Source organism: Arvicanthis niloticus, chromosome 7 (assembly GCF_011762505.2).
Source record: "Arvicanthis niloticus isolate mArvNil1 chromosome 7, mArvNil1.pat.X, whole genome shotgun sequence".
NCBI lineage: Eukaryota > Metazoa > Chordata > Mammalia > Rodentia > Muridae > Arvicanthis > Arvicanthis niloticus.
The window spans coordinates 29,533,423-29,555,825 of record NC_047664.1 but is presented as its reverse complement, the minus strand read 5'-3'; the positions used below and the strand labels follow the sequence as shown (position 1 = coordinate 29,555,825).

The 22,403-nt window shown below is 42.9% G+C and overlaps 1 protein-coding gene across 4 annotated transcripts in view; it reads right to left on the bottom strand.

Annotated features, from left to right (window-relative positions):
- Window positions 1–5,202: 5,202 nt before the first annotated feature.
- The window catches only part of Grb10 (growth factor receptor bound protein 10), a 106,055-nt gene continuing 88,854 nt past the window's right edge, over window positions 5,203–22,403 (bottom strand). For 3 of the 4 annotated variants that reach the window (XM_034508655.2, XM_076938110.1, XM_034508657.2), the window contains 11 exons: window positions 21,531–21,646; window positions 20,874–20,942; window positions 20,413–20,550; window positions 19,720–19,830; window positions 18,834–18,932; window positions 13,157–13,234; window positions 12,479–12,595; window positions 11,678–11,744; window positions 11,388–11,475; window positions 8,877–8,970; window positions 8,008–8,307 (listed from right to left, as the gene is read on the bottom strand). In XM_034508655.2, the coding sequence (XP_034364546.1) occupies window positions 8,161–8,307; window positions 8,877–8,970; window positions 11,388–11,475; window positions 11,678–11,744; window positions 12,479–12,595; window positions 13,157–13,234; window positions 18,834–18,932; window positions 19,720–19,830; window positions 20,413–20,550; window positions 20,874–20,942; window positions 21,531–21,646 (1,124 nt within the window). In that variant the 3' untranslated portion in view covers window positions 8,008–8,160. Of the gene's footprint in view, window positions 8,308–8,876; window positions 8,971–11,387; window positions 11,476–11,677; window positions 11,745–12,478; window positions 12,596–13,156; window positions 13,235–18,833; window positions 18,933–19,719; window positions 19,831–20,412; window positions 20,551–20,873; window positions 20,943–21,530; window positions 21,647–22,403 lie in introns of all 4 variants that reach the window. The other variant, XM_034508656.2, reaches the window with a different exon arrangement.

The window sequence follows — 22,403 nt, the reverse complement described above, 5'->3', positions numbered from 1 at the left end:
AGAGAGGAGAACGGACATGAGTACCAAAGGACTTGGGAAGAGCAGATGCCAGGAGCAACAGGGAAAAGTGATCCCACATACAAACAATTGAGCTCTTTAAAACCAAACTAAGGGCTTGGGAAAATAGTTCAGTGGTAAAGTGCCTGCCTAGCATGCACGAGGTGCTGGGTTTAATCCCTAGTACTATTTTAAAAATAAACCAAATGAAAGCAAAACAAAAACAAAACAAAAACCAACAATAACAAAACACCCAGATGTAATACATGAGTTAGTCCAAGGAATCAAACCTATAGTTGGAAGGTGTATCCTGTGTTCAGGAAACAATCTATCAGAAAAAGACAATGATATCAACTGCCTTTTTTTGTGCATAGTCTTTCATGGCTTCTCAAAATATGCCATTATCCTGAGGATGCCTTCTGGGGCTGAGATTGGTGGCATGACTCTCTTTGGTCACTTTGATCTTACTGCTACTGGATCTCCAGGGCCCTGATAGCAGCCTCACTGCTTCGGTGGATGATGGGATGACACACAAAACCTGTGTTGGTTAGTTAGTTAGTTAGCTAGTTTGTTTGCTCCGGTCACCAGTCATCCTAGGACATGCCTCCATTAGATTGGCTTATAGGCAAGTCTGTGGGGCTTTTTCAAGACGGATGTGGGAGGGCTTATCTGTAATGCTCAAAATTAACCTGTAAGCTCCACCTGCCAAAGGACCAGACAACTTCCTGAAATACTGGGAGGTGTAGTTCTGGAAAAATAACAAAAAGCAACCAAAGCCTGATGGGAAAGTACCATGGCCTATAGGTTTCTCTTTATAAGTAAGCCACTGCTTATATATAGGACCATTCAGCTGGAAAATTCCAGGGAGTGGTTCTGACCAATCTCTTGGTCAGTATTTATTTAATAAAGCTTGCTTTAAATGTGGCTCAGAATAGTGAAATTGGTTTTTCTCCGGCAAGTCTCAGGATTGTACCATGGGTGATGCCATCCCAGACCAGGTGGTCCTGAGTTGTTTAAGAAAGCAAACAAGCCGGGCGGGCGGCGGTAGTGCATACCTTTAATCCCAGCACTTGGGAGGCAGAGGGAGGTGAAGAGATGGATCTCTGTGAGTTTGAGGTTAGCCTGGTCTACAGAGTTCCATCTCTAAAAACCAAAAGTAAATTAACAAAACAAATCAAACAAGGCAGGAGGAGCAAGAAAGTCAGTAATCAGTGTTTCCCCATGGTCGCTTGCTTTAGTTCTTGCCCTGATTCCCTTCATGAGGGACTGTAAAACTGAAAAAGCCCTTTCCTTCCCATGTTGCTTTTGGTCATGCTTTGAGGCTTATCACACCAATTGATACTGGGACCAGGACTATTGCTGTGACAGATCTGACCATGTTCCCTACCCCACCCCCTAGGGCACCGGGTGGGAGGGAGGTGCTGATTGTAGGCAGGTTAAGAACTTTGGCCTGGAAAAGCCACTGAGTTCTCAGAGCTTAACACACTATTGTGGGAGCTTAGACAATCTCGAAAACGGTCGGACAATGGAGGCCTGGCTTGTGAAGCTTCAGAAGGAAGTTTGAAACTCTCTCAAAGACTCTAGCAGGGCAGTTTGTGTGGTAGATTTAAAGTAATCCGTTGTAGTGTGTGGTCAGCTAGAGCTGCAGAATCATCTGTGATCAAGAAGAGATCAGGACCACTGAAGGGAAACCTTTGCTTTACTGCAATGGTTCTTAATGCTTCTTCCTAATGCCGACCCTTTAACACAGTTCCTTATGTTGTGACTCCCAATAAAATTATTTTTGTTCCTACTTCCTAACTACAGTCTTGCTAGTGTTGTGAATTGTAATGTAAATATCTGATACGCAGAATATCTGATACGTGACCCTTGTAAAAGGGTCATTTGGTTCGACCCTAAAGGAGTCATGTCCCACAGGTTGAGAACTGCTGCTTTAATTTGGACAATTGCTGCTGGTCAGCTGGAGCTGAGATAGCAGTTATGGTTAAGAGGAAATCAGCATTAAGAGGAGACTAGTATCATTGAAGTGAAATCTTTTGAAATTATTTCTTCAGGATTAGCACACAAAAGCTGTGGTCTACAGAGTACCAAGGCTACATTTCATACTGGCAGCTGTAATGTGTAAGTCTCCTAGGTACTCCTGATGTTGAAGGCATGGAGGCTCATGGAGAACAGCTGAGACTTGGCAGTATGAGAGACTAGGAGAGGTCATTGTGAAGGTGCTTCCCAGATTCTCGACTTTGAGCTACAGGATTTAACTTATATTGTTGAATTTTGGTTTTGTTTTGATTGTGATTATGTCCTGGTTCGCTCCTCTTAGAATAAAAGTATGTAACTTATTTTTCATTTTACAGGAGCCCACAGTTGAGAGTTTGGACTTTTTAAAAGTTTTTAAAACATTTATTTACTTTTATTTTATGTGCATTGGTGTTTTGCCTCCATGTATGTGAGAGTGCCAGATATTAGAGTTACATACAGTTGTAAGTTGCCATGCTGGGATTTGTACCTCGGTCCTCTGGAAGGGGCAGTCAGTGCCCTTGACTACTGAGCCATCTCTGTAGCCCCAGGAGTTTGGACTTTCAAAGAGCCTTTTTTTTTTTTTTTTTTTTTAAATAGAACTTGGACTTTTAAAGTATTAAAGACTTTATAAAGTTCTGCTTTGTTTTATGTTGTGATATTAATATTAACATGGATTCTTGGGGCCAAATAAGAAAGGAAAGTTTATGGGTTGATAGTGATGAGGTTGTTCAAAGTGAAAAGAAGTCAATTGTGTTGGTTAATTTTTTTGTCAACTTGACAAAAAGTCATCTGAGAAGAGGGAATCCAAACTGAGAAAATGCCTCTATCATACTGTAGGCAAGTCTGTGGGGTGTTTTCTGGACTGCTGTGGGCAGTGGCATCCGTGGGCAAGTGGTTCTGGAATGTGTGAGAAAGCAAACTGAGCAAGCTAGAAGTAAGACAGCGAGCAGTTCCTTCATGGCTCTTGATTTAGTTCCTGCCTTGAGTTCCTGCCCTGGCTTCCCTTCATAATGGACAACTGTAAAATGAAATAAACCCTTTACTCCCCAAGTTGTTTTTGGTTATGGTGTTTTATCACCGTAATGGAAAATGCACTGAGACAAAGACCAATACTTTTTATGACGCATTTTCTACTGTTTGTTCCCAATCTTTAAGAGTGAGGTCTAAGTGCCAATGTACAGAGTCGTGTGACTGAATTTTCTACTTTAGTGTTTTTATGGTCACTGAAAAAATACATTCTGAAACAGGCTCAGATAGTCCAAGCTGTCTTCTGGCCTCTGTTGCTAAGGCTAGCCCTGACAGAACTGTACTCCTGCCTCTGCTCCGAAGTGTTGGTATTATAGGATTATAGGTATGTGCACCATTTGACACAGAAGATATACTTTAACCACTTATGAAGCAGTGATGTCATGGTTCACATTGTGCTCTGAGGATTTTTTTTTTTTTTCTTCCCATGTGTGCCATGTTTGGCTTCTGTTGTCCTATTTGAAGTGACCAAAGTAAATTTGAAACTGGTCTGGTAGTGCCATATACCCCTTGGCTCCAACTATCAGACCTGTGAAACAGTGCTTGTCATGATAGGATGGAGGTGTGGTGCCTTATTGCCCTGCTTTTGAGATTTGCTTGTTTTTGTGAGGGGAGCTTATAGCAAAGGCAGATTCAACGTTGTGTGTGGTGCATGACAAAGCCTGAAGCAGACATCAGTTGTCTTCCCTTATCACCTTCTACTTAAGTTTGCTGAAACCGTGTTTCTCACAGAACCCAGGGCTCACAAATTCTGGCTAGTTTGGCTAGCCTGCTTGTCATACAGACTCTGTCATTGCCCTACACATGCAGGGACTACAGAGCTGGTGCATTTGCCTGAATTTTATTTAGGTTCTGGAGACATAAACTCTGGTTCCTCGTGCGACACAGCAAGCACTTTATCCACTGAATCATCTCCAGAATCCTAGGGACTCGTGCTCTAAATTAAATGAGCAAGTCTTCCAAACTCTGCAGGTGACAATATTTATTTTTTTCTGGGTGACTGAGGTAGGTTGTGGAGGAGGCATGTAGACAAGGAGCCCTCCAGTGAGCAATAGCCAGAGTGTGCCCATTTTCTTAATTTGCCAATTCCTTTCAATAATATATTCTATTTTGTATGTGTAAATGTTTTGGTCCCATGTATGTATACCATGTGCATGCCTGGTGCCCGAGGAGACCAGAAAAGGGCATCTGGTTCCCTGGAACTGTAATTAATAGGTGGTTGTGAGTTGTCTTGTCAATGCTGGGGCCAAACTGGGAGAGCAGCTCCCAGGTGCTCTTAATTGCTGAGTTGTCTTTATAAGGCCTCTTAGTTTCCTATTTGACAAGAAAGCCTAGATAGGTCCTTGATGTGCTAATGCCTCATCAAATGAGAATTTTGGAGGAGTTTTGTTAAACTTTGTGGACATATGACTCTCTGAAACCTTCCAAGGTTTGTGATTCCTTGAGTATGCTTGTACATTGTCCTGGGTATATAGGTGTCCATGAACAGGATGTTCCTGTTTGTGTGGAGGCCAGAGGTTAACCTTGGGTGTCATTCCCCAGGTGTCATCCACTTTACTTTGTGAGACAGGTTCTTTGATTTAATCTGGAACTAGGTGCCAGGGAGCCCTGGGTCTGGTTGTGTGTGGGATTACAAGTGTGTGGCACCACTTGTTTTTCTGTGGGTTCTAAGGTTAGAACTCATAGCCTTTCTTTCTTTCTTTCTTTCTTTCTTTCTTTCTTTCTTTCTTTCTTTCTTTCTTTCTTTCTTTCTTTCGACAGGGTTTCTTTGTGTAGCTCTAGCTGTTCTGGAACTCACTGTGTAGATCAGACTAGCCTCAAAGTCAGAGATCTGCCTGCCTCTGCCTCCTGAGTGCTGGGGTTAAAAGCATGTGCTGATACCACCACGCAGTTGGAACATATATCTTTATCTTGTGTGGCAAGCATTTTATCCAACTGAGCCATATCTCTCCAGCCCAAGCCTGTGATTCTTTCTTGTGGGGAGGAAGGACAGGTAGAGGCTGGCCTAGCTGAGGGGCTCCACCCTTTGTCTAATTTCCACAGTTACTGGGGATCTGATTCTCCTGTGCCCACAGCTGTTACTCTCACCCACTGAGCTTACCCGACGCAAGCCCAGTTTTTAGATATCGGCGTAAGAAATAAAAACAACAGGACACCAAGAACGCTTTATTAATGTTTATTTCTAATAACAAGAAACAGAACATCAGTCCCTTATTTGTACAAAAATACCTGAAAGTTTACAAGTAGGTTCACGAGCCAAAGAGCTATATAGCACAGAGTGAAGCAAAGCACGCGGGATAAAGGTTTTGTCTATTAATTAACACCTTCTGCATTCCCTGAAATGTTTACATGTCAGGTCATTTTTCCGGTCACTGCATTTTGCACTATGACATCACAAATCTACGATGAGCTAGTAGCGCCCTCGGAGGCACAGCGATCGGACAGACTGTCAGGTATTTAAGTGCAGAAAGGAGAAGACAAAACATCTAAGCTGAGGCACATTTCTTCAAAGTTTAAGCAAACAAAAAAAGAGAAAAAACACGTTCAGGAACTCTTAACACCTAATAATATAACAGAGTCTACCCTATTAAAACGCTAAAAACCCAAAGCATTTGGCATTTTCCTTCTCAACTTAGTCCAGGTGGTTACACGGAGTTGTCATTTAGAAAAGAAAATCACAGGCAGAGATTACAAAGTCAAACAGGCTCCAAAACAACCCTGAGCTGTCCCCTTTACATTCATGTCAATTAAATACAAAAATAAAAGTCAATTGTCCTTCAGTCTCTGATTAGGGGGGCTGGGTACCCACTAACCTAGGGACCAGCTGTTTAAGGTGGAATTCCCAGCTGCCTGTGCAAAGGCTGGCGAGCTCGGGGCCACTGAAGTCTGCTACACTCAAGGCATGGATGGGTTGCAGCCTTCAACAATTCACTTCGGCAAGGGAAGTACAAAATACTACGTCAAACCAGCTACGTACAAAATTGTGAACCAGAGTCAAGCCTGTACTTCCTCTTAAATAAAATGCATACTTATAAATATGAGATGCACATCCTAGCTGCTCTACTGTGGAGGCAAAGAGACAAGGATTATGTACTGTGGGGACTGGTCTGTGTAAACTGGAAAAAGAAACCCTAGGGTTGTTTACTGTCTGTTTGTAAAGTTCTGACCTTAAGTCAGCAAAAAGAAACGAGTATGGTAAAACTGAGATGTCCGTTATCTGTTTCTAAGGGGAAGATCAGTGGGAGCCTGCTGCCAGGTATGAACTTGAGAATTCTCTCATTGTCAACTGAACGATTAACTGGCTGCGAAGGAAAGAGAAATGCAATTGAGCACTTATGCATAAGAAAATGGTTAACTAAAAAAAGTCAAAAAAGATTAAAAAGAAAAAAAAGAAAAAAATTCTTCATTTGTTGTAATAACATCTCGTGGAAACACGGTTGCGTGGTCTGTGAACTACAGTGTTTCTATCCTGTGGACCAGCTTACTGCTGGTCTGCTTTACAAAGCGCTGTCATATCTATCTTCCACTATGCCGTCAACCGCAGCAAAATCAGAAGTGGCTCCCTGGGGAGCACTTCAATGAGTCGGGACTGGCAATCTAGTGGCTAGCTCAGGTATGTAGCAGACTTCCTGTGTGGTGTCAAGAAAGAAAATGTGTTCACCACAGTTGTCTGTGTGTTTCTCAAGGGAGTCCTGTCTGCTACTCTCATGCCTGATAAATCATCAAGGGGACAACAGAGTCCTCCATGGAGCTCAGGGGACCCAATGATAACTCCGGCCACCTTCTGACTCCTCTCTCAGAGGAGGAGGCAAAACATCATGCTCCTAAAATCTGTCCAATGTTCACAACCACTGTGAGGTACTTCTCACCCTAAGCCAGCAGAGGCAGAGCCTCTGCATACCCTGCTCCTGCTGGCTTAGGGGGTTTTCAGTAGGGTGCAGAGGTCATCAAGCGAAGACTTAAAAGCCAGCCTATGCCTGTGCCTCTGCAGTGTTTCCTTCTCTTTATCACCATAGATGCTCAGAGTGACAGAGCACAAGGCCAACAAGTTGGCATTTTTCTCTTTCAATCCTTTAACCCCACCCCCCCACCCCATCCCACCCCTGTGGGAGAACTGAAATGACTGAGGCTACTGCAGAGGGTAAAGGCAGCGATTATTCTACAACAGTGGGCGGCTATGAAAAAATGGGAGGCACAGGGCACCCCAGATGGACTGTGTGGCATCCACAATGAATACCAATGTGTTCCAAGAAGGCTGGCTGACATCAGTCTGAAGCTGAGGTCATGCAGCTGTGCTGTGCTGGGAACAGTGAGTTTTCCAAAGTTATGAGGTCTCCAGCACTGTGGAGAACGAGACACACTAATAATAAATGACCAGACGTCAGCACAACAACAAGGATGACCAGACTGTGGCAGCTTGATTGCGTCCACAAAACATGCTTGGTGTCAACTGCGGTTGACACCTTTTATTTTATTATTTTTTGTTTAAAAAAAAAAAAGCTTTTCAAGTATAATGGGAAGGACTGGGGTGTCTATAATGTAGGAGCCAAACCCACACTGCCGTAACCTGCAGAGAGCAGGGTGCCATCTAGAAAACTTTGGGGACCCATTTGTAGGCTGAAGCCTGCCAATTCAAAAATTCTTTGTCTCATCTGGGTTGCAAAGCCACAACATCCTCTCCTACCATAGGCTGAGTACAACATTGACAACGAAGAAGGAGTGCAAAAAAGTGATCAATACAAAAAGTAAACATCGCGGTTTGAATTGTCAAGGTTATTCCAGGGCAAGAGTTCATTTCCAATCATTTCTCTGCGGTTTTCACCCTACGTGACCTAATCAAAATCATCATTCCAGTTTCTTCCCACACTTGCACTGGGTCTCTTCCCTCCCCCAATTTTAAATAGCTGACGCAGGGGGAGGTGGTCCTGCTTGATCCGCAGCGGCAAATCTTTGTGAAGTCCAATAACTAATTGATGTAGGTCGGTTGGTACCGATCAAAAAGCCATGTTGTTCTGAGTCCTTGGGTGGGAGTAGGTGTTGTGTGTTCTCACCCTCATGCAGGCCTCTCTTCTCCGTTCCAGTGTTGCTGCCTCCAGCCTCTGTGAGTGGGCAAGGAGGTCATAAGGCCACGCGGATGCAGTGGTGCTTCAGCTTGCAAGGCAGAACGCCTTTGTTGAGCTGGTAGAAGTCAACCAGCTGGATCAGATCGGAGAACTTGGTGTTCCCATCATCCAGAGTGAAGAAGGTCTGCCCGTCATCCTCGCACTGTGGAGACACAGAAAACAAAAACACTTGCCATGTTAGAAGGTGATCTTGGGGAATAACCTGTGGCACTGCAGGGAGACTTGAACTACATCAGACAGTCTTAATTTCTGTGCTTTAAAAGGGAAAGCGAAGGGGATGAGGAAGGTGGTCTGTGGTGGCACAGTGGAATGGACCACAGGTAGAACTGTCTCATGATCCAATGACCAAGTGGGCAGAACATGAGCTCCTTTGGGAGCCACTTAACCATCAGCAAGTTCCTTTATATTCTGAGCAGCCATGAGGCACATTGGCTCAGATTGGACCATTCCCGTGGTGAAAAGAGCCGATGTCCAATCTGCTGCAAGAGTCTAGTAGACCTAGATACTCCTACTTAGTTTCATATAAGCTGAGGTCTCGGTAACAGTGGCCTCTCAGCAGTATTCCCTCTTGGAGACTCTTGAGAACTGCTTCCCTAGACTTGAAGCCATCGGCTCCTCTCTGTAAGCTTGTTATGTTTAAATTGGAAACTGCATTAGATATAGAACCAGGGGACTCAGAAGGGAGACAGATTTAAAGGCATCGGTACTTACAGGTAAGATCTGGAAGTTTTTAATCTTCTGGTGATGGCACAGTGTCAGTACGAACGCCTTTGGATTACTCTGGCTGTCACGAAGGAGGAACAGCCTGGGGAGTAGAAAACCAGCAATTATTGATTCCTTTTAAAATCCAAATGAATTGCCCATGTATAAACATACATGTATGCATGTGTATACTAGCTAGAACTGACTGAGAAAAATGGGCTTGCAGCCATGACACTTTGGTGTGCTGGCACCTGAGTGACTTTCAGTGGCTATAGTGGATGCAGCTCCCAGAAGGGTGTCATTCAATATTGAAAGGAACCAGGGGCCCTGAGAATACGGCTGACTCAGGCAAGGCAGGTAAACTACAAAGATGGAACTGAAATGTTCTGTGTTAGAGAGTCAGAAAGTGTTCAAAGATTGACAGGGATATGCCACAATTACCCAACAAAGAGAAGCTTTTCCCTAAAGAAGATGTCGAGCACACAAGGGAGGAGTGGAAGACTAGAAAGTATTCACCTGGGGATACAAGCTTGAAAAGAAACATTTCCCACTGCAACCTTACTCTTGATATTTACTCTTTACCAAAGGGAAAAATATTAGCTTGATGGTACAGGAATCAGATTGAGACTATCTTTACCCAGCATCAGATCACCACCATGGGGATAGGAGAGATGTCTCCAGCCTGAATACACTGAGGAGGCTACTGAACCATTTCCTGTGTACTCCTGCCCCAGATATATGAGCCAACTCTAGCCATGGGACACTGCCTGGAGTAAATCCAGACGCCACTTGTCAGGTCTGTTGTCTGCTCACAACAGGAGCCGACTATAACGCCTTTGAGGATGTTAGATGCAGTACCAAGGTTGTGGATTTTTTCTTTTTGTTATGAAGCATGCAATGAGGGGGTACTAAAAAAATTTAAATGAGTAAGTGGCAACTGTATCAGTGTTAGCTTCCTGGCTTTTATAATGCCACTGTGGTTATGTAAAACCACACAAAGCTTCCACTAGGAATAAAAGGACACTGAGCTATAATTTACTTTTAAATGATTTAAATAAATAAACAATGGCAGAGTGAACGTGCTGTCTTGTTAACTACTGGTCCTGGGTAAAGTTATATACTAGAACTGACTGCATTTTTCCTGAAACTTTTCTACAACTTGTAAACAATTACAAAATAAAATTTAAAATGGAACAGCACAAAGAAGCCTAAACTCATGTTTTCCAATACCTTAAACACATTCGAAAGGAAGTTTCCAAGCCCTACTGGCATTATGAAGAAGAAATGTTTTGAGACATTAGACCAAACTACTACTAATAGTGGTGTCACCAGCTTGGAAGGTGTGATATTTGAACAGAAGGCAGTTAAATAGGACTGGGAAATCCACATATTATTCCAGGGCGCCATTTAGCCAGGCTTATAGGGAAAATGTTATCCTGGACCTAAGATATGTCGAATGTTTTTCTCATATCAGAATCCATATTTATATATCTTTATCTGTATCTACAGTGATCACATGAAATCAATGAAAGTAGGAGGGACCAGTCCTATTTGGTAGGGAGGAGAGGGACCAGAGGAAGATAAGCGACAAGGAAAGTAAGAAGGGAAAAATATGGAAAAAGTACAATGACAGGTATATATTAAAACTCTGTAATGAAGCACACTGTTTTGTAAACCACTTTTTGAGGCGGGGGTGGGGGAGGTGGAGGGAGAGCATCATCAGGATGCTGTTGTCATGGAACATGGTCCACTGCAGGGAAGACGACAAGAGCCATGAAAAGAACATTATTCACACTGAAACCAGGGAGCTAGAGTGTTCCTTTCTGAACAAGATGGTGGTCCCTGTCTCATTTATCTACCTACTATTTCTGTCTGTAGATAGGGCACTGGGACAAGATGAAGGCAAGGACTGGGAAACGCCACTGGGATAACTGCACTGTGATACAGCTTGCACCCTGAGGTTCAAACTCTCTTGATGGCTCTGGTTACCTTGTGACAGCTAATGATGTGAATGCCTGTAGGTCAACCTGCTACCAGCATGCATTCTGTCACCTAGTCACTCTGGCCAATGGCTGCCATCATCCACATCCTCTGTTGTCCATAGTGGCTTAGTAGTGAGACAATCTACTTGAGCAGTCATAACTGTGAGATGCAAACCTCTTGTGGCTCTAAACCACAGCTGTCTGAGGCTCCTCTTCATAAAAGGGAATTTATAAAGTGTATAAATAAAATGGTATTGATTATTTCTTTTCTCTCTTTGTTTACTGACTTAAAAAGTAAAAATAACCAGCCTTGTTCTTTTCTATTGAAACTTCAGTGAAGAGGTAGAGGGCACATATGTATATATTTGCAGGACAGGATAGTTGTAAATTATCTCTGCCCTTAACTTGGCAAGGGCATCATACTTTGCCTCTGAGCTAGTTTCTTGAGGGAATTGTGAGTCCTTGTGTGAGGCAGAGCAAGTATTCAGCACATTGAGACCTCGACAGGTCATAGATTTAATTAGTCCAGTTTCCTTACCCATCCACGAGTCCTTGTTGCTTGATGATCCTGTGAGACTCCTCGCGGGAGATACGTCCATGGAACCAATGCTGAGTCCTGTGAATCACTGCAGAAGAGATGGGGAATGGAGGATAAGACATGGCTCCTCTATAGAGACCCTCAAGAGCCCAGAAAACAACCTTGACAAACTCGGAGCTCAGCTCAGCTCTAGTAGCATGGTAGCAGAAGTAGCTCTGCCCATGCATTGTGCATAGCTTAAGAGAGGCTCAGAGAGCAGGCATCCTTTTCACCTTTATAGATGTGCTTACCCGAATTCAGAGTCGAAGGATGAAGAGGGCTTTGGCTGCTTAGGACATTCATCCGAGTGCTTCGCTTCTGCAATAGAAATGCTTACATCAGCAAAGATGAGAAATTGACATACCAAGTCACCCACTGTCCAGGACAGGGTGGCTGAGCAGTGTCCCCTAACCCTTAGCCTCCAATGACACTACCTGACTATGGAGAATAAAGAGGTTACTGGACAAAATGGTAAATAGAATACATTTTGGCTATTTCCAGCCAACTGTGGCTGTGGTAACATGTTTTCTATCCAGACTACTTAGGCTACAAATCCTGGAGACTCAGCAGAGCAGCACAGGCTAGCACTTTAAGCTCCAACAGTTTTCAGAACACTGCTCTCCTGAGTCCTTGTACTGAAGACTTTTGCCCTTTTCCCACACTATGGATGAAGGACTGGGAATGTCTTCTAAGCAGAGCCCTGGGCAGGTGTTCTGCATATGGTCTTTAGATTTCAGGGAAACCTGAGATGGGAGATTATCTTCCCATCTGCAGATTCAGCACTAGAGCTTAGAGAGAACTGTTCCCCGTGGAGTCCTCATGCGAATGTCTGGCCCCGTGCCCTTCACGAATAGCCACTAGTAATTTATCAGCAGGAACAGCTCAGGATAGACTGGTGTGGAAGGCTGACAGCATGGCGGACCTTTGGGGCCAGCTGCTTCCTGCACTTATTCCCATATTCCCTTCCACCAACACTAGCAGAGCCATTCTCCTGGCAAAACTTGGGACTAAGTGTGTAACCAGTTTCAACCAGACTGGGGTTAGTGCCTTACACGCCAGGCATGGCCCTCTTCCAGGGCAGCACTCTGGGCTTCAGCCGGGTTATCGATCACTCTTCCAACTTGTCCAGAAAAATCCATGGCCACAAGAGAATTCTCAGAAACGCTGCGCTGCAAAGCAAAGGCCACAGATTCTAAGATGCAGGAGAATCAGCCAGTGCAACATGTCAAAGAGACTACCCTCCCACCATGAAATAATCATGAAGACACCAGAAAGGCTGCTACAGAATTCCCTGTTAGGTTGAAAGCTCAGCTATCTAAGTGGAACCACACTAAAAATGGCTTTGGGCTTTGTTTAAAAAGAAGGAAAGGAAAGAAGGAAGGTGATCATCTCCAATTCTTCACTGAAGACAATGCTTGGGGGCATTAGTTTAGGGAAGTAGACACAAGACTCTTATGATAAGAGAGAGAGCTTGCTCTCTCTCCTGGGAGTAAGTACCAGAGGGTCTTTAAGATCACAATTTGATAATATAGTGCATCTCTGTGCTTTGGGGGAGCAGGAGTGGTTATACTCTCAGTATCTTCACTAGAGAATGGCTTTAGTATCCATGGGTTCCAAAACAAAAGCCAAAGATAAGAAAAACGGCTCCCCTTATTTTTGGAATAGGTAAGGCATGCTGCAATGAGGTTCCCACAGCCTTGACTCTTGAGGGCCCTGGCTCTACCACTTACCATAGGTGCATTGAAAGGAGGGGGCAAACCCTTCCTCTGCTGCGGGATGCGATAGTTTTGGTACAGGAGCATTCCATACTGAAGAGGAAAGACTAGCGTTAGTACCAGCACCTGAGAGCTTCCACAGCCCCAGCCCACAGCAAACCCCACAGCTGGGAGGGGAGTTCTCATGCACAATAGTAGGATACTCTCTGCCAAATCCCCCTCCCCCATGAGCATAACACTCTGAAGATAGTGTGCTTCTGTTGAGTTCTGCCTCAGAACTTCCATCCTGGAAGAGGGGGTGCTGACCAGTCTGGGACTGTTGGAAAAGGGAAACAAACAGGGCAAAAACACCTATCATAATACCAAGGTCAAGAACCTTTCTGGAGTTCTGCATGAATCAAACAGTCTAAGTGGTCTACTACATTTGCTACTGCCCATTTTTATGATCAATATACTATCAGTAGCCCCAATCTACAGATATTGGCGCAGAAACACAAACAAAGCAAGTGATCCAAAGTCACGAGAAGAGAGGCACATTCAGGACCTACAACACACAGCCAGCTCGTTCTAAAGCTTCTCTTCAGAGTCTCCAGAGATTTCCTATACTTTGAACAGCCCACAGACCACTCCCAAACTATTTATTCAAAACACCAAGTTAGAAAATTATGAGAGCGAGCAAGTGAGAAGGCGCCAGAAAGAGGAAATAAAGTTATGAAGTGGCTGCACCATCCTCTTGTCCTTCCTTCATGAGGCACGAGCTCTCTTTTAGCTTTTGGTCCTATAGGGACACTCCTTCCTAAAGTATAAACATGTACAACATGACAAAAACATTCTCCATGAGTGTAAGTCCACTCCTGTGAGAGGAGGAGGAGAGAGGAGACAGGGCAAGACAAGTGTCTGAAGTGGAAATCACCAAGAATTTCCTCCTGTTGCTGAGAAAATAACCAAACTATAGAGTCGAGAATATATAAATCAGGCACATTATGAGAAAACTTCTAAGAAAAAAAAAAAACAGGCAGAAAACATATCAAAACAAAAACAGTTGACATTTTTACATAAATGAGAGTCACAGGACAAAGGGTAGTGAGAAGTTACTGCTACTAGTGAGCTGTCCCTTCAGTAGCGTAGGCAAGACTAAGAGATTCTAGGGTTCACACTAGACCTGACTTCTAGTTCCAGAAAAGAATGCATGTTCAGGGGAAAAATCAGAGTGCAGATATGCAGATTAAAATAAAATTTGCCAGGCAGTGGTGGCTCACGCCTTTAATCCCAGTACTTGGGAGGCAGAGGCAGGCGGATTTCTGAGTTCGAGGCCAGCCTGATCTACAGAGTGAGTTCCAGGACAGCCAGGACTACACAGAGAAATCGTGTCTCAAATAAATAAATAAATAAATAAATAAATAAATAATAAATACATAAATACACAAATAAGTAAAAATCTGAATATATAAAGCACAGCATCAGGATGCCTTAGGGGATTTTAATATGCAGAGAATGATCTTCCACAACGAGAACATTTCAGATAGGTGGTATAGGACATGGAGACAACTCTTATGTCAGCCTGACTGTGGTGAAGGGATCAAATAACATGGCTTTTTAGTAAGTTAAAAAGATGCAAGTTGTTGTACTGGTGTACCCATTGGAGAACAGTGGTCTCTTAGTCATTAGAATGGCCTGCCTGATATACGTGCTTAACTGGGGGCACTAGGCCAGACCACAGAACCTATGTTAAGAATGTGACTCACTCTGGGCCTGGGGACATGCTAGGGACTAAGGCCAGCCACATAAGTGATGGGTCTGTATGGCCAACAATGCATGGAAATTGGGGTCTACACTAAGGTCTAGGTGAGCTTCCCTGATCAGTAAAGCTTTGGGTGGATTATCATACATTTTTGTCAGTTGGGTCAAGTACTGTATATGTACCGAACTCTCTCTTCTGGATACTTTCAGGCCATTAACTCCCACCTATTTACTATCCCTTTTGTTATAATAACGCACATAAGAGCTTTGCTGAATTTGCAGCCCTAGCTCACTAATGAAGGGGAGGAGACCTAGAGGGCCTCCTCCCACAATACCCAGTGACACTCCTAATAGGAAAATCTAAAATATGCACTCTTTTGAGCAACAATATAGCATCTCAAGTAGAAAATCCCAAATTTGATTTTGGGATTGAATGTGAGAGGTCAGTGTCTAGGCAAGTGTGTAAAATTACTTCAGACCATGTGTAAAATATATGTATGAAACAAATGTATTTCAGGTGCCAAGTATTTTGGAGAAGGGTCATTCATCTGGAATTACACAAATTTGGAAGTCTAATCCTCTCACATCTCCTTTTCTCTCTCCATATCCCTTCCCTCATTATCTGGCTTGAATGCCGGCTTTGAATGTTTTCAAGAAGACACTGAGATCACTGACTTTTACCTTTCTTTCTTTCTTTTTTTTTTTTTTTAAACATGTATTGAACATTAAAAATTTGCCTCTGAAATTCTGCTGTAACTGTAATTCGTGGTGCTTTTATGATTACTCAACTGACATATCTTCTGATTTTCTTTTGCCTTCTCTCCTTGATCTATGAATTATTTTAAATAGATCATTTCTATAAGTAGGTATAAAATTATATTTTATTTGCATTGGATTTTTGAATGCATTTTTTAAAATCTCAGTTACTAAGGAAGTAGACTGTTTTCACATTTATTGTTTTTAGTTTAAAGACTACAAATTCACACTGTTTCTACTTAAGAATATAAGGACCCACATGGTGGTAGTTGTACTCACACAACCTCTTTAAGTGGTTAAGCCATTAGCCATTCATGTACCAGCTGTCTATAGAGTTAGGTTCTTTCATTTCCCTTTTTATTTTAGTTGACTGGGCTTTAAAGATACATGTATAGTCCAATTAATGTTATTTCCTTTGTGTGCCCTAACAATGTTTCCTGCTTCATTGCCATGTAGCCTTTCACTTCCTATTCACATCAAATTAAATGTGACTCTCCCAAACAGCAAAGGATTAAGGTAACAGTGGACTGTTTTGTTTCTTTGTGTAAAGAGACAACAGCCATGTCTCCACATTCAGAACTTGCCATGTTAAGAAATATCCTTCTGGGTTGGTGAGACGCCTCAGGGAGTAAAGGTGCTTGTCACCAAGCCTGGATTTGGTCCCCAGAACCCACATGGTGAAGGAGAAGGCTACCCCAAGTTGTCCTCTGACCTCCACACACATGCCCACACACATTCCTCTAAAGAAACTAATTAATAAATTAACATAACAAAGAACCATAAGCACATCAATAAAGTTCACAGGAGTTTAACATTACAAATGGGGTTGAGTTTGGGGATCTAATGAAAGGAATCCATTTGCTTTGTGAATCTATTGTGCATTGACAGATTTCCTTTATTACCTAGTTTCTATTCTGGCCATTAACCCTGGAAGACTCAAAACGTCGAATAAAAAGCACAGATCTTTCTCTACTAACTCAGTGAGACACACAGGTTTTTAAGTGAGGTGGTAGGCAAGTTTACTGCTTTGTGCAAGGGTAAAAAAAGCTTTAGAGTCATGGTCAAAGAATGCTTCAGAGAATGCACCTCAACTCCAGGAATACAAGGCAAACTTACAGAGATGCCTTTAAACAGGAGGGAGCTGTAATTTCATGGAAGGCACACCCTATTTAGCAGAGATGTTGAGCAAAATCAATCTGTTAAGTACAACCAGGCTCAACCATGGGCCCTGGGATTAGATGGCTCATGTCCCTGGTTCAGAAGTGGCTTGAACATCTAACTGGGGATGTGAGACAGTACTCTTATCCCTTCTTCAGGTCATGGAAACCCAGGCTGTGGCTACTTTCCTTGCCAAGTTCTAGCAGGCCAAGGGTAAGGAATAAGTCTTCAGTGTTATGAGCCACTAAAACCGGAGATGCCTCCTAATTCATAATACTCTAATATGCCACATTAAAAAAAAAAATCAGGCCTTTTATCTGCTTGTTATATTGGGCAGTTACAGATTCTGCCCTAAAATGAGGAAACATTCTGCTATAAAAATCTTTGAAAACCACTAGCTTTGGCCTCTTTAGGGGAAAAAAAAATGTAAGGAAAGGTCTAAACCACAAGACTTACAATTTAGATATGACAAAGAAATACATTTGGGGGAGTGGAAAAACTCCAACAGCCTAAGGTTTGAACAACTGATTTACCAAGTTAAGATAACTAACATCTATGCACAAAAATTAACTGACACCTTCCACTTTGACCCAATAAGTTGATAAAACAGGATATTTTACCATTGAAGTACATTACATTAGGTAAGGTGGCCGTCATCTCAGACTGAAGGACTACAAAGCTGTCCTTTCCGTGTGAGCAGTTGGCTTGAGGCCCAATCCATCCTACTGGCCTTCTCTTTCATTTTTGCCATGGAGAGGAGACACCTCTTTCAGTAACTGAGACTGCCTGTGTGGAACCTGGGAGTGAGTGCTTGCACCCCAGGGGAGATCCTTAAGGAAAGGCTGCGGACATTAAGCCACCCAAGTCACTCTGTGGTTCTTAGTCTGCCCTCTCCCTGGCAGTCAGGCTAGGCCCGCAAGGCTTCTCTGACCTCTTTATACCCAGTGCAGTCTTTTGTTCTGCATAACCTTCCCATTGCTGACAGGACTTTGATCACCACATTTAGCTGCTTCAGAGCACTGCAGTGAATTTCTTCTTTGTTACCACCATGCTGGTCCTACTGTCCAAGTGCTTTTGCAGAGGAGGCTCCTCCTGCCTCTTGGTGGTCTGCTGCCTGCAGAACACGAACCTAATCGCCTTTGCAGGGCGGGGTAACTTAAAACCAAAGCAACCACAATGACAGGCTCTTGTGCTGATTCAGCAAGACATTTTGTGGGGGGAATTTTTACATCAGTTTAAGAAACTTTCAGAAAAGGAGGGAGAAGAGAAGTAGGTAACCGTTACAACTTTCTAACCCTCTAGTACCGTCCTATGTCCAAGAAGTGATGAAGAACAAAAAAAGCTGACCCTATATCCTGCATTGTTCACTAAGTAAATCTGTACCACTGAGCACAGCAATGCCTTTCTCCCACATAAAAGTGAAGGGCATCCTAATATTGTTATATACTTATTTTTTAACTAATAGTTTTTCTAAAACATTGGTCAACTTTCTTTTTCTTTTTGGAAGAAAGAGTTTCTGTATAAAGTCTAAGCTGGTCTCAAACTCAACCATCTTCCTACCTCCACCTCTAACTGCTGGGATTCTAGGCATGTGTACCACACCTAGAAATCTCATTATTTTAACACATACAAAGTATTCCTTTCATGGCTAGCTTATATCATGCCAGTTTAATGACAGACTTTGAACAGGCTTAGAACTGAGAGTTGTCTACTACAGGGGAAATTTCTTACCCCTCGATGCTCAGAGGACATTTGAAAACATCTAGCGGCATTTTGGCTGTCTCCACTGATTGGGGGCACCTTGTAGGAGAGATCTACAATGCACAGAACTCCATCTTTATCAACCCTTGATAGTGCTCAAGTTGGAAAACCTGTTTCCACCCTTTCTAATGGTCTGAGCTCTTATGTAGAATATACAACTACAGTTAATAAATCACATTTAGTAGAAATGCCATAGCATTTTTCTGTGAGGATGGACCCACATCCAGTTGCTTGTTCTGCATGAGGTGCAGCCAACTGTAGCCTTGAGTCATGTTACCTTGAGGAGTCTGAAGGCTGTCATCCAGCAAGTACGGATCTGCTCATCTTCAGCACAGAGCAGACGAAGCTCCTTCATCTCAGTCTTCGCTTTGTTTGGCTACAGAAGAGACAAAAAGCCAATCAGTGAAACAGAGTGTGAACTCATACACCCAATGTTAGAGAAGGCTGTCCTCAAACCTTAAAAGCCAATACACCATGATACACCAAGTACAACTAGTCACTGGTTATCTGCGCAAAGGTAAGGAAGCTGATCTAGCTCCCACCTTCCAAGTATCCATGAAGATTAAATAAGATAGTGACTGTAAAATGATTACAACAGGTTATGCATAAGAGTTCAGGAGATAGTAGTCACGACCATGATAATCAACACTGCCACAATCTCACCAAGAGGAAAAAGAACATGGTCTTGGCTGTGGTGTGTGTGCATGTACGTGCAAGTATGCATTGTTTGCACCCATATATACATTCACATCTGTGTGTTCTGACTACAGGCACACATCTACATCCATGTGACAGTATTCTCATATATACATATTGCAGGCAGGCAGTATCATGGTCAATCCTCATGACTAGAAGCCCATATAGACAGTGTAGTACACTTAGTAGCTGCAGGCAATCAGGTGTCAGGTCAGGAGTTCCTTCGTTAACCAGCTTCTGTTTCTCCTTACTATGACCAGGTAAAGGCTGCAGCTAGTGCAGGGCTAATGGCTACCTGGCCTTAAGTCATTGAGGCCTCTTAGTGCTCCATAGAGTACATGTCTACCTTCCTCAAGCACCCAGGCTCTTTAGAGCAGAAGGATCCACAACCAAATAAATACTGGCCAGGAGAAAATGCCTTTGCATAGCTCCCAGTCCCAGCCCATGGACAGCATCCTGTAGAGTACCTTGATGCACATCCCATGTTCATTGGGTGCATTGTACTGCTTCTTTCCAGCAATCAGGTAGAAGATGCTGCTCTCTTCCAGGTCAGCCAGCAGCTGCAGGTGTCTGGGTTCCTGAAAAACAGCCGTTAAGTGAACTGTGAGGTCACATTTTCTGGAAAAAGTCTATAGTGCTAAAAGCTCACCTTTTCCCCCTGGTGACACACACAGAACTGAAAGGACAACATGGAATCTCAACAACAGCATAATCCACAAATGCCAGGTTTGTGTTACATAGATTCACTATTGTTTTTATGAACTATGCAATTCTTAAAATTTGCTCCAGTAGAGTGAAAACCATATTTTGCTTATGAATACAGGACAACAATTCAGTACCTATCCTATGGCCAGGTTGGATCTAAGTTCTAAATTAGGAAGACCAAGTATGCCCTTGCATTGACTGAGTCAGCCAGGAGCATTTACATTCAACCCACAGTAGGGATCCAGGGCTGACCATCCTAGGGGAACAGGAGCTGCTGCCCTGTGTGTTTCCATCCAATTTCTGATAGACCAGTACTGTGTGTACAGTTATTATATAAATTGATCATTAATTAGTTAACACTAGCATAAAAGAGGTTCAGGGACTTTTTAAAATTAAGCCCAAGGCCACAGCAAGAACACCTAGTACAGGGAGAAGTGGAGTGTTCTAAAACTTACTTTTGAAGTCCCCTTGGTGGAGTAATAGAGGCCAGATCTGCGCAGGCACACATACAGCTTCTTCCAAGACTTACGTCCCACCTCCTTCACCTGCAAGAACCCCTGGATCTCAGGGCAGCTGCTGGAGTTCAGAAAATTCTGTGAAGGAATAAATTTTTAAAATTAGGCAATGTGTACATAAAATAATGAAAGCAGTTATCTTATTACATATAGCTGACATTTTCTGAATCATTAAAATACTTTGGGGAAGGTTAGGCAAAATTCTCTTCCTTCAAACTTCTTAAAATCCCAACAAAACTGGTGTCATATAGGACACAGCAATTAATATTGAGACAGAAAGAAGCAAATGGCTCCCACTATGGTGTAACAGGAATGCTGCTACTTTCCTTTTCAGGAATCTGCTCCTTATTTCAACCCTCCAGCAAGTCTATTTCAGCAAGAACACAGTGTTTGTTTAGTACCTGCAGAAGCTGAGCCTGGCCACCGTTGGATTGTTGGCACCAAGTGACCATCTGATCCGGGAAGAAGTTCTGAGAGAGAGGGAGAAACAGGGTACTATAGATGCATGTCTGACAATATTAAATTTTCTCCAGGTATGATCATGATCCATTTGTATTTTAGATACCAGTGCTTCTCATTCTTTTATCAAAACTTGTACAGAAGAAAACCAAAAGCAAGCCAATAAATAAATAACACAGTGACTGCAGTTCTGCTTAATTACCCAGAACTATTACATTTCTTTCTTTTCAAGAAAACAGTGAAGTGGAACCAGAACCAGAAGTAGACAATGGTCTCCCCAAGCTGACCAGCAGTCTGCTTGGTGACTCAGGAAAAGACCAAAGGCTTAGAAGTCATGAAAGCCCCTTTGCTACTGTGTCACATGACAGGAACCTCCCCATAAACGGAAAAAAAAAAATCAAGGTGTTGACGTCAGCATACCAACATATAATCAAGAGATTATCTGCTATTTGATTACATTTGTTCCAGTGTGACCCTCTGAGGAAGGACATCTAGTGATGATTGGGTTGTGAGGCCTATTTAATTAAATAGTGACCCAGCTCATCATCTGATAATCAGGTTTTATTAAATCTAAAATTCCAAGATTTTAGGACACTTACCACCGGATTCTTAAAGAACTCGTACTTCGCATAATTCTTTCTGAATAAGAATTTACTCTCACTTGGCATGGTGCTCTCCACTTGGACCACGATCTCATGGTCCTCCAGGCACCTCTCTGTAGGGAGAAGCAGCACATGTAAGATATGACAGAACCTTCAGGGCAAATTCACAAGGTCAAAAGCTGGTTTTAAGCACTGAGATGAGTCTGTCAGGAGCAGCACTTAATTCGGTGATGATATACTAAAAGAGGTCTTAAAGTTCACTAAAACACAAAGTCTGGGTTAGTACCAGCATGTATGCATTTCTTGTACAGTTGGAATTGACACAGCCTTAATGAGAGAGTCACAAATGATTCTGCCCTTATACTACAAAATTTCAACTCTCATTTAAAGGCAAAGGAAAGGCAAAGATAGCAGGTACAGAGGATTTTCAAGAGGCAGGGCACGTAGGACCACAGAGCATATAGGTGGTCAGACCAGGGACCTATAGACAAGACACTACAAGCACATGTCATGGAATGAAGGTACCAGCTGGATTATTCACCTCTTGCCTTTACCAGGTAGATTACACACACCTCTTAGAACACCTTATGTAAGCATCTGGAAAGGCTGGTTAGTCCCTTTTCTGAACCTCTGCTTTTACAGGGAGCATGAAGAACTACATGTGTGACCTGATGCCAGCCAGGCATTCACAGCTTAAGTGAACACGAGTGTTCTCTATTTTGAGTCCCCACTGCCTCTCATGAAGTCAGGGTTGAATATCTAGAAAAATTTCATCTTCAAAGGAAAGGAGACACATAGGAAAAGCCACTTTAAAGGGTCTCAGAATTGGGAGAAGGAATTTCTGTTCACAAAGAAGAACTGTGGTTACAG